Source organism: Labrus mixtus, chromosome 11 (assembly GCF_963584025.1).
Source record: "Labrus mixtus chromosome 11, fLabMix1.1, whole genome shotgun sequence".
In the NCBI taxonomy this organism is placed as follows: Eukaryota; Metazoa; Chordata; class Actinopteri; order Labriformes; family Labridae; genus Labrus; species Labrus mixtus.
The window spans coordinates 19,509,234-19,521,048 of record NC_083622.1 but is presented as its reverse complement, the minus strand read 5'-3'; the positions used below and the strand labels follow the sequence as shown (position 1 = coordinate 19,521,048).

The 11,815-nt window shown below is 40.4% G+C and overlaps 1 protein-coding gene across 2 annotated transcripts in view; it reads right to left on the bottom strand.

The window, feature by feature from the left end:
* adam22 (ADAM metallopeptidase domain 22) overlaps positions 1-11,815 on the bottom strand; it is a 60,259-nt gene that overhangs the window by 3,359 nt on the left and 45,085 nt on the right. Inside the window, exons 15-30 of one of the 2 annotated variants that reach the window (XM_061050618.1) lie at positions 9,885-9,984; positions 9,720-9,791; positions 9,298-9,390; positions 8,743-8,823; positions 8,573-8,623; positions 8,418-8,481; positions 8,156-8,261; positions 7,941-8,060; positions 7,497-7,665; positions 7,294-7,405; positions 6,412-6,502; positions 6,005-6,058; positions 5,145-5,345; positions 4,481-4,581; positions 3,809-3,875; positions 28-151 (exon numbers count right to left, since the gene is read on the bottom strand). In XM_061050618.1, coding sequence (XP_060906601.1) covers positions 28-151; positions 3,809-3,875; positions 4,481-4,581; positions 5,145-5,345; positions 6,005-6,058; positions 6,412-6,502; positions 7,294-7,405; positions 7,497-7,665; positions 7,941-8,060; positions 8,156-8,261; positions 8,418-8,481; positions 8,573-8,623; positions 8,743-8,823; positions 9,298-9,390; positions 9,720-9,791; positions 9,885-9,984 — 1,606 coding nt within the window. The remainder of the gene's footprint in view (positions 1-27; positions 152-3,808; positions 3,876-4,480; positions 4,582-5,144; positions 5,346-6,004; positions 6,059-6,411; positions 6,503-7,293; positions 7,406-7,496; positions 7,666-7,940; positions 8,061-8,155; positions 8,262-8,417; positions 8,482-8,572; positions 8,624-8,742; positions 8,824-9,297; positions 9,391-9,719; positions 9,792-9,884; positions 9,985-11,815) is intronic. The other variant, XM_061050619.1, reaches the window with a different exon arrangement.

The following is an 11,815-nucleotide window of genomic DNA, read 5'->3' as shown; positions in this document are numbered from 1 at the left end:
TTGCATGTGTCCCTGATCAATACTTGCCCTGGCGCTCTGCCTGTTGCCTTTCCTCTGGTCGTCTGGGAGGGGGGGCATAGGGTACGGGTACCTCCTGCTGGATGCGATAGATCCTGTAGAGGAAGTTGGGGACTTAGCAGGGGATAGCGTCCTGAGGAAGAGAGGAAGGAAGATCATTAACAAACTGCCTCTCCTGTTCTGGTTGGTTGAGGAGGATGTTGGCCAAAGATACAGATGGATTAACAAGGTGTCATCAGTAAGTCGAGCTGTTTTTAGATCCGTGACTTTGGGCAACATCATCCTTGAATTGCTCTAATTATTTCACCTTCCTACAGAGAGAGGTTGCTCTTAACAGCTCTTATGTATCTTCATTAAAGAAAAGATGCTGGAGGATTATGTTATACTTATAAAATAATATCCATATCTCAGCTTTTAGGGGCAACCTCTGTACACAGGAGTACACAGTTCCCAGCCGTGGAGTGGACTTGTCATAGTCTCCTGCAACTGACACACTTCACCCTGCTGCTGCATTGCCTTTTTCATCATCTGCGCTGGCACAGAAAAAATGACCAGAAATTCACCTTTAGCCACTATTAAAACAACTATACAGCTAAAGGTAACTTCTGCTGCCAGCTGAGCTGCTGTGTCGTCATTAAAAGTTGAATCACTTGTGTGTTTAAATGAGGAATGCTGGGAGCAGTGAGTCTGATGAGGTGACTGTGACGGCAGACCAGACCGGACCTGGGTGAGAACAACAGAATGAGAGAATCAGAGGGAGAGGACCTATCCAGTGGAACAGCCACTGAAAAGCCTGTCACATGTACAGCAGGTTGTTTACACCACTGCTGTGTGATCAGCAGCGGTCAAAGTAGTGGAGAGAGTCAGGAGGCAGCTGATTCAGGAGTTTGCTTTCTCACAGTGAATTTACATGTCAATGTTTACTTCCACTTTTTAAAAACTTCATTAAAATATTGATATGAAATGTTCTACATGAAATCATTCTCTCCAGAGGAGGAAGCCTACTGATTTTGGTTATCGCCTGACTTTTCCTCTTATGTTGACATACAGTCTAAATTTGCGGTAAATGTGAGAAGATTAGATGAGTTGTCACGACATGTGATACCATCATATAAGCCCATTTAAAGGTCACATTATACTCCTTTTCAACGAGTTTAAATAAGTCTCAGAGGTCCCCAAAACAAGTCTGTTGTTAAAAATCCACTCTGATCCTGTATTTTATCATGACCTATAAACCCCTCTATTTCAGTCACAGCAGGCTGTTTCCGCATCTATGGCTTAAAATGCAAATGAGCTGTGCCTGAACACGCCCCTCTGGAAGGGGGTGTGGTTTGGGCTCTCTAGCTCCATGCCCAATTGTTTATGTTGATTTGCAGCTCATATTGAGGTCATCAAACTCCCCACTGGAGCGTTAAGTAGGACTTTTGCAGGTGTAAGTGACGGAAATAATCCTTAAGTCAGTTTTCTATAATTGTTTAGTTTTGAGGTAAGCTGTGATGATGTCATCCTCTACATCTCTCCACTCTTTTGGATTGTTTTTGTCCTGCAGAGTAGTAACAGGGGAAGGGGGAGAAAAGTGCTCTTGGATACAGTGAAGGTCTATAGATCACAGTGCTGAATGTTTATGTCATTGTTGTGATGTTTCACTTGTAGAGGTGAAGAAAGAAAAAGTCGCTGAGTTGACATGAGACCATAAACTTCCTTGTTGTTGTCAAGGAAACCTTGTGGCTCGAGTTTATCTATAGACCTTGAAAATGAGCAGAGTGGTGGCCTGCAGTTTGTCACAGCAGCACAGTGATGATATCTGCTCTGAAATGTTTGGCAGTGACATCACAGTGATGCAAAGACATGTGAGGTCAGTAGGCATGAGGTTGAGTTGACACACAGACACAACACACATCATGCTGAGAAAACAACAGACTGGGGGAGGTGGAGTAGCAAAGGAGGGGATAAGGAGAAATAAGAAATAACTCTATTATGATTCTTAAAGTGACTCAGGCAGTAAGAGCCATCAGGTCTTTATTTGCTTTAAGATACAGAAGAATGATTTGCGGAAAATAAAAGTCTGCAAAGTAAAAGACAAAATATGACACAATGTAATGTGGAAATATGAAACTTTGTTTTATCTTTTAATTTAATGCTCAGCAGCCAACCCCTTCTCGTCCCATCATGCCAGTTGTGGATGATATGTCCTCTGAGGTATTACTTTTAAACGTTAACATAAAAGTACAGGACTGGAGCTAAGTGTTACTTTCCTTGACCAAGCCACAAATCAAACCAAAAGTGAGGGTTTTAAAGACAAGCGTGTAGGGTACAGGACATGGTCTGAGATAATACCTAAGGTAAGGTCCTTGAGTGTTTTTATTCACATCTTCTACCCATTTAGTTACATCATAAAACTCTGTTTTGGAGCGAGGGGTTAAATACCTGTGGGAGGGGGAGGGGGGTGATGGACACAACACAAGGAGGGAGAGAAGAGAGAAAAGGAAGGAAGAAGGAAAAGAAAGTGAAAAGGACACACAAATCTCCAGAAAAAAGCCGGTGTGGGAGGGGGAAGAGAGGAAGAGGAGATATTTTAGGAAAGCAGAGCAGAGCAAAGATATCCTGAACACACTCCAAGATGCAATCGAGAAAATGGTGAGAAGATGGCAGACAGACCTGTGTGTGGTTTCAGATGGACACGGCACCATGGAAATCACAAACAACTGTGTCGTGTGTTTCAGGCTCAGTTGCATATTGGCTACATGTCACATCATTCCAAGCAGTTAGCGTCTCGCTGCTCAGTCAGTCCCATGCCAGCAGTGAGAATATGTGCACTGCACACTCTTTCATATGCCAAGACTTTCAAACCCACAAACAAACAAACCAACAGAGCAGGCCGATGCAAACTGCTCATTTACAGTCAGCAGGCATAAATGCAAATATTTCATTGGTTCACAGACAAAGTCGTCGAAGTCTAGAGCTGAGAGTTCACACTGCAAGTGACAATGAGATCGCTCTATATTAACTCTCTCTATCTCAGGTACTGAATTTGAGAAATTATACATTTTTTAAATATATTTTTACAGCCATGATACATCTTTGGAGATTTTAGATCTAATAAAAAGACAAATCCAACTTTGAATCGTCCCTATTATTAAGTAACATTTGCCCTTGTTATCTTCCTTGTGATTAACGTTTTAAATATACAGACTGGATGTAAGAAGTGGGATTAGACTGTGGCTCTACAAGCTGAAGCCAATGAGACATAGTCATGAGTCATAGATTCTTTCTAATGGCCAACAGGGGGCAAGAATAGGTCTCATTTTATGAGTGACTTAGTAAAGCCAATCAGTTGCTAATCAGTTTATACATTCATTCTTTGATTTGAAGACCTCTTAGATAAATCACAATGTTCCTTATTTTAGTTATGGTCACATTGAAAGTAAAACAGGAGATAAAGCAGGGTAGGATTTAGCCTGTCAGTCTAAGCATTTAAAAATATGGTCATTTAACTTTGGATCCCAAGATGACTTGCTACAAAACTAGAGTGAACAGCTATTTGTATGATTTTTACATTTGACATTTTTAAACCCTGACATTTTTAAAGCCTGATACTAAGAGCATGATGATATAAGATATTTTTTGTGTCTCTTCATTGTATTTGTTGACATTGAACTTATAAAGAATATAGACTAAGGCCAACATTATGAACTGATACTGTTTTTCTCTCGAGCTTCTCCTTTCTGCATATGCCACCTGCAATGTTCATTCATCTCTCAACATGAGCCTTTTGCCATTCTTAACTTACTCTGTGGAGTTGGAGCGAGCACGAAACTTCTTCCCTTTCAGTTTCTTACGATTACCGCTCAGATTTCCTGGAGAGAGAGAAAAAAAAACACAAACATGTATTTCAGAGTTTTCTACAGTCTTGAAAGTTTGGGAAAATGTTTGACTTTATCAACTTGTGTTTTCAATTTATTTAAGGTGGTAGAAATTGGTTGAAAATCTTTTTTGTGTTTCATCTTCACATCACTGATGTAAATCAAAAATCTCAAATGTTTAAAAGTGAGGAGGATTCTTGTCCCATGGTGCCTCACACCAGACACAAAGCAGAATGAGACTGACCCACATGGGGGCCTTGATGTTTTTATGACGAATATCAAAACTCTTCATGGAAACTTGATTTTACATAATTAAGAAACATTTTTACTGTATTTTTTTACTTTGTACTGTTTTAAAATTTTTACAGATGAGATACTAGCTGGTGGCAAAGTCTACAAGCAAATATAATAGACATGAGACTCAATTCACATCTTGTCCTGGCTTTGACAAAGGCTCTGTGCCCTGATGTGTCATGAGGTGTTGTTTTGGGGAACAAACACATAACAGCCATTGTTTTTGAAGAACCTCACACGGTGTCAATGACGAGGAAGTACAAGTGTTTCCTCTTTTCTATGAGTGGTGTGGATTTGAACGTTACCTTGCCATGAGTTGCTCCTTGGTCGCCCATTTTCACAGATGTCAGAGATGTGTTTGGCATCTGGGATTCTCTCACTCCATGAGTGGGATAGACCATTAGATCTACAAACACGCATGCACACACAAACACACACATTCAGAGCGGGCAGAATATTAAAAGTACATCATCATCCGGTCAGTTTGCAAAATGATTTCCTGCTCCTTCTGCGCAGGAGGAGACGAGAAAGAGCAGTGATAAAGATGGATGAAAATAGGAAAACACCTTGCTGAAGATGGTAACAATATGAGCCATGAAAAAGTGACATGACAGCTGAGTGACATGATTGCATGGAGAATGTAGCAGTGCTCAATTCTGCAGACAAACAGAATATTTATCATTTTTAACCATTTTGGTTTTATTCCAAAATGTTCACAGAAAGAGTTGCAACATGGAAGCCTTGAAAGCAACACAAGCATGATAGAGCTCAACATACCAGAGAGACAGAGACACACACACACACACACACACACACACACACACACACACACACACACACACACACACACACACACACACACACACACACACACACACACACACACACACACACACACACACACACACACACACACACACACACACACACACACAGAGCGAATGAATGAGTGATGATGAGATGGCACACCTGAAGCCAAACAGTGAGATGTTCTGAGAAATGGATGGGATGGAGGGAGTGAAGGACAGGGTGCAAATCTGCAGGTGCGACAGGCAGGCTGACCTCTTCTTGGAGCTGCAGCCGGAGTTTGTGCTGACCCCCGGAGGCATGTCGCTGTAAAAGGAATCTGCGTCCCCAGGCTTTGTGACATAGTCACCTGGGGGCATTTGTCTGGAAAAACAGAAGAAAGCGTTAAGATTGGAAATGCCTTTCTGTCTTTTGTTAGGATATTTTTCTCTCTCATTAAAATTTTCCAGATGTGTACAGAAATGTGTTTTTTTACAGTAAGAAATTTCAGTGATAAATATGGTCCGTTTTTACTCTGCTACAATATGTAAAGGTTACACTGTTTATGTAAAATACCAGTTTAATCAGCCTCTGAAACATTATCATTACACTCAACTCCCCCACTTTATAATCTTATTAATGTTATACTAATGATATCAATGATGTATTTTTTACACAGCACTCTCAATTGGCCAGTTTGCATCGTACACTTGAAAAAAATGAATAAAACATTTTTGTACTAGTCCCTTTAATTAAATTGTACTAGATTAAAATGACTCTGTTACTGTTGAGCAGTACTTTTTGTACTGGTGGTTATGCAGAAAAACGTCAATATTGTCTGACTAGAAATGTCGATTTTTTATGTGGGCTAATTTAAGAAAAATTGGTTTGTTACAATTCACTTATTTTGAAAGTTAACTCAGACTTATGCATCCATAAAAACACTGTGACAAAAACTGTTTAATAAAAAAGTCATAGCAAAGATTGTAATTAATTTATGTCAAAAATAAAACAAATTGTAAATATAGTTGAAGGGAGCAAACCTGCAGAATCTTCTGTGAACCTCAGATTCAACGTAGCATCTCTGCCTGTAGCTCCTGTCAAGATAAAGACTATTAAAGTTTTCAAGTGTATTATATGAGATAAAGCAGTGATTATGAGATGTATTAACATGTTTGTGGGATTGTTCCCTGATATGTGAATAGATAGTGACTAAACAGATCTTTATTTAACTGTACATCTTACAGACTATAACTGTAAGGTCTCAAATGATTAAGGCCAGTGATTCACAACAATATAAAAAAATAAATAAACTCTGAATGAACATTATTCTGTGACAGAAAATATGCTTTTCCCTTATCCCGATAAACATCTCCTGAGTCCTGAGTTTCTAAATTTCTAAATTCTTAATTCCTAAAACATCCCACTTGCAGGCTGAGACAACACTCACTTGTAACACCAGGCTGTGGCGGCCATAATGAGGGCGAGGAAGAGAAACGAGCCTACGATGGCCCCGATGATGATGTTGGTACTGGTGATACCTGAGACAGAGAAGGAGAGGGAGAGTGGGGAGCCGGTGTGTGTTAAATGGGTGTTTGCCTCTTTCTTCCTGAATCATGTGGACACAGGGGGATACACAAACCACAAAACACTGCAGCAGGACACAAAACACAGTACATTAAGCAGGAGAAGTGTAAAAGGAGAAGAAGAGGAACAAAACTGGGAGATCCACCTGACACCCATCAGTTTAACACTGCTGGTTGCTAACATGTGTTTCAGGTTCTCACTCAGATTAAAACTTAAAACTGCTTGATTTTTAAACTCAGTAACTGTCACAAACAATCAACCGAGGTGAGCTGAAATCGGGGATGAGAGAGGAAGAAGAGAAGGAAAATGACAGGATCAAAGACAAGACGAACACAATGCAAAGGAACTCAAATCTGACCTCAAGTCACTCCGTCAAAGACATCAGCCTGTCGACAAAGAATGAGTGTGAAAATAATGACAAACAAAAAGAATGGCATGCATGGTTCAGTGAATACAAATGCAGCTGATTTTAATGTGCAGACATGAAACCAACACGGAGAAATGAAATAAAGAAAACCGCAACACATATAAGCCTTCAATATTCAACAAAACATTTGTGAAGGGGATGAAGGGGAAGGATTATAACCGAAGAACTGAGAGATGAAGTGGGAGGTGGGATGAGTTTTGAGTAAGAGGGATGGAAAGCAGAGAAAAAAAAAGAAAGAAGAATGATGAGAGGAGGTGCAGGGATTATGAGATGAAGAGAGGTTTGTGTGAGGAAAACAAAGAGTGAGAGCGTCTCTACCTGAGACTGAGGCTGTCGGCCCCACCACAAGATAACTAAGAGGAGATGTGGAGTTACAGTCCTCTCCTGCCCAGCCCAGGTAACACACACACTTCAGATCACTGCTGCACACCTACAGCATTAGAAACAGAGAACAAATGATTATATTATATATATTATATATATAAAATGTGTGTGTAGGTGTGTTTACTGCATGTGTGTACCCCGTGTCCAGAGCAGATGATCTTGTCAGTGGTCCCGGGGCAGGTGCTGAAGTTAAACTGTTGTATGGGGAGACATTTGTGGTTGAAACAGATGCGGTCCGTCCCGCAGGCCGTACCGTCCTCGACGTATCCCAGATCAGTGTCTTCATCGATCAGCACATGAGCCCCACTGAACAACACACACACCTGAGTCACTCACACAGAACTTAACATGAGGCAGACTGTATTGCACGTACATAAAACGGAACATTAACGATTCTGTAGAGTAGCTATGAGCTTCTGCATGTCTTGTGTTCTTGTGTTTTTCCTGCTCAATGGCAGAGAAAATAAATCCTTTCATACACAAGACATTTTAACCGATTTCTTGTCACAACCCGGGAAAAGAAATACTAAAGTGAAAACTAAACAGTATTTCAGGAAATGTTCTTCTGCAGTGACGCGTACCTGCAGTCAAGAGACGCGCTGTAACGGGCTACTGAGAAAGAGGTGAGGCCTCCCTGCAGCTCTCCCAGACGTGGGGAAGGTGAGATGTTGGAGCACAGCAAGTAGCCACAGTGAACGTCCCTGAAATACAGAAATGCAAACAAGGCGATCACAAGGAGTCAAATAAGGTGATGTACGATTTATCTTGGGTTTGGTGGCAGGAAGGACCGACTCACTGTTTGTTACACTGGATCCAGGTGTCCTTGTCCTTCCCACAGTTGCCTTTCTCTGTGCCTTCAATGTTTAACTTCTCGTAACAGAACTTGTCAGCCGCAGTCGCCTCTGAGGGAGAGCCACAAAGAACGAGAATGAACAGTCATCTGGAAAGTTTCTGAAGTTTCCATAGAAAGTGCATAGTCTAGAAAGAATGACTATAATCAAAATGTATGTGGTATATTTAAGCTTTCAATTAACACATGGTATGTTTATCATTCTTACTCTCTCCCCAGATGTACTTGCACTGCCTGTCTTTTGTTTTGCACCTTCCGTTGAAGCAGCGACCCTGTAAAAAGAAATATAGCACATTAATAAAGCTTCCCTTTTTAAATTGCAAAGTACAACAGGATCTAATACTTATTATCTATACACCTCACCTGGTCCTTTTCACACGTGTAGCCATCCATCTTGTGCACATTTTGTGGACACTGCATAATAAAAAAAAAGGTTAAAAGATTTTTTTTTTTTAAGGAAACCATAGAGATACAGGGGTCTATTGTGTGAGCCTGTAGTTGAAGGAAAAAGTATTAGAGAAGCTCGGTCTCACCTGGCTGGAGTTGCCTGTGCAGTTTTCAGGGATGTCACAGTCGTTAACTGCATCTCTGCACACAACTCCCATGAACTCCATCTGTGACGGCAAGCAATAAAGACCAAAAGGACTCTCAGTGCACTTAACTCAGGGTTTGTGTCAGTTTGACGCCAAGCAACAAGCACCCTCTCTCGTCTTTCTTGACTCCCTAACTACTATGAGTCCATCAAGGACAGTTATGTGTACCTTTCAAATAAGGTGTAAAAAGGATTTTATAACTATTTCAGTAATAGTCTGTTGAACACGACATGATCAAAGAGGACTATTAAGTTTAATATGCTAAAAGTTGTTGGTTTTTTCCACTTATTCCATTTGGTCTCAGAATTCTTTGAAAGCCGTTTCTAACCAGAGGAGTGTCAGATAAAAAAGTAAATCCAAGAGGTAATGGCCACTAGACAACAACAAAAAGTCTTCCCCCTTTTCATCTTGGTTGCGTGGACAGCTAATGCCTCTCATATTCCCATCATGCATCTTTCGGAGAAGATGAAAGGTGTAGGTGTGTATTTTCTTTACCTGACAGTTGTTGCAGCAGAGTCCATCGCTGCACTTGGAGCCTTGTGTCAGGGTGCACTTGTTGCAGCAGGCCTCGCCCTCTCTGGCACACTCCTAAAAGACAAAAAGAACTGCTCTTAGTGGTCTGCTTTTGACTACATAAAGGTGTTTCAGTCTTTCTGAGTTCAAGCCATGTAGGATCTCTCTGGAGAATTTCTATGACCACGCTCTAACTCTTTATGCAGCCAGGCCTTGATTTCTCCAATGAAATCACGACATTACTTTAAATCAACTCTTATTAGGCACAGTCTGGCACAGCAGGTGGTTTTGTTGTCGGCACATCACTTTGACCTTGCGTGATTTTCGAGTTTCCCCTTTAGGATTCTACATTACATCCATATTAGCATCCATCCACTCTCTCATACAGGAGGACTGAAACTCACCACTGGGCTGCCACAGTCACACTCCTCTCCGGGCTCCACAAAGCCATTTCCACACACCGGAGGGTCCAATAGCTGAGGAGGACAGGACCAGGATTAACAATTCAACTATTCAGGAGACACGCTTGTCATAATGTGTGTGTATATTTGTGTGTGACAGTGACAAACCTTCAGGGGCTTGTTGAAAAGACAGGCTCCTCCACCACTGTTTAGAAAGTTGTAGTACTCCTCCACATGGCAGTCGGAGAACTTCTTTGGCAGGTAGAATCTGTTCCAACACAAACGCAGCATATAATACAGTGAAAACAGTACAAACTGCATTCAAAGGAAACAATTGGGGGGGGGCAGGGGGCTTCCTCCCTTAAAACACATTACAGACCAAAAAAAGGTAGTGTTGAACACAAATGACATTGCACACATCGATAACAAGAATCAATTTCAGATCTACAGACAATGTATAGCAGGTCTTATCTTGTTTAAAGTCTGAATATATCAGGTTTTACCACAGGTTAACATACTTACAGTTTAGAGGAGATCCTCACTATAATCAGGAGGTAAATATACAGTATAGCTAAGAGTGAGAGGGTCATGTGAAGACAAATAGGATGTTAATGAATTTTAAGATGCACTTATGAAATGGTCTTGAAAATGACCTTGTATATTTTGGATGATTCATTTATGGACAGTTATTGCATTATTGTGTGATAAATAAACAAGCAGGATACTCAGTTATCATCAACTGTTGGTTGCGTAGTCTGATTAATTGGATTCACTTCCAGTGAAACACAGCTGGATTGTGCATTTATTCGGAGCTAATCAGCATCCAAAGTATTTATGCAAATCTCTCAATCAGATGTCAGGAGTTCATTGTTATGCTCATAATGACATCGGCCCAAACCTGAGCAGCACTTAGATGTTATTATCTCTGTGCTTAGTTCTGATTATGCAGCTGGCACATGTTGAACTGGAGGGCCTCTGGTTGCGCTGCTCATCAGGAGACAATGCAATAACAGAGCCGGAGAGAGTCAAGGGCTGAGAGAGGTCGTCATAATTTGATATGAAATGTGACTAAACGAAGCCTCCTACAGCAATAATGGTTGTATGAAGAGCCAGTAATGATGACGCTTAGATGATGGATGAAGTACATTGCAATATTTTTGGTATATTTTTTAAACTTATCAGGTTATAGGCTATCACTTTTGACTTGCATCAGAAATGTCTTTGAATTGTGTTAAAATATTTGAGTGATAATCACCTTTTAAACAGAAATAGGCTCAAAATAATTTGCATTAAGTGCATCTGTGTTAATGTGGGCTTATAGAAATTATTCAGGCACGATAAAGACCTTTCATTTCACAGCACAAAGGAGGAACATTCGATTTACATATGTATTCCAAAGATTTTTGCAGATTTGTGTGTTAAAGTCTGTGAAGCACATCATGTACCGTATCCAATAAAAGGTTACCTATCATCTCCAGTAATTTCCTTGTCTCCTCTTTTGTTTATTTACAGTTATCATGTCACCCCCTTGTGGTAGTCAAGAGGCATTGCAGTCTCTGAACCACAATGCTTCAAATGTCTCTGCCTTTATGTGTTTTCTGTTTTCTTTTGACACAATATTGGGCAGACTATATGAATACATTTTATCAGAAAAATATATTCTTTCCAAGCTACACTGGTTATAAGTCATATTTTTTCCTGTTTTTATTTTCCTTACAAAATCCATCCATTCATTCATGGGAAGAAAACTACAAAGCCCCTGAAGTCACCCAAAATGTAAAAGAAATCTAGCGCGCACAAGTTTTTTTTTACTTCAAAAGTTTAAAAAACCCCAACAATTTAGCTTATATGTGAAACAGTTCTAAATCTTCAATGGACCAAAACGCAAACAAAAACATTGGTTTGTGCATTTTTAGTCTCTAAGGGCCAACTGCCATATAAATAGTAGTTTTAGTTCAGATTAAAGAGGAATAAGAGCAATAAGCTGTGACACATTGCGTAGGGATAAAATCAACTCTAACACACACACACACACACACACACACACACACACACACACACACACACACACACACACACACACACACACACACACACAC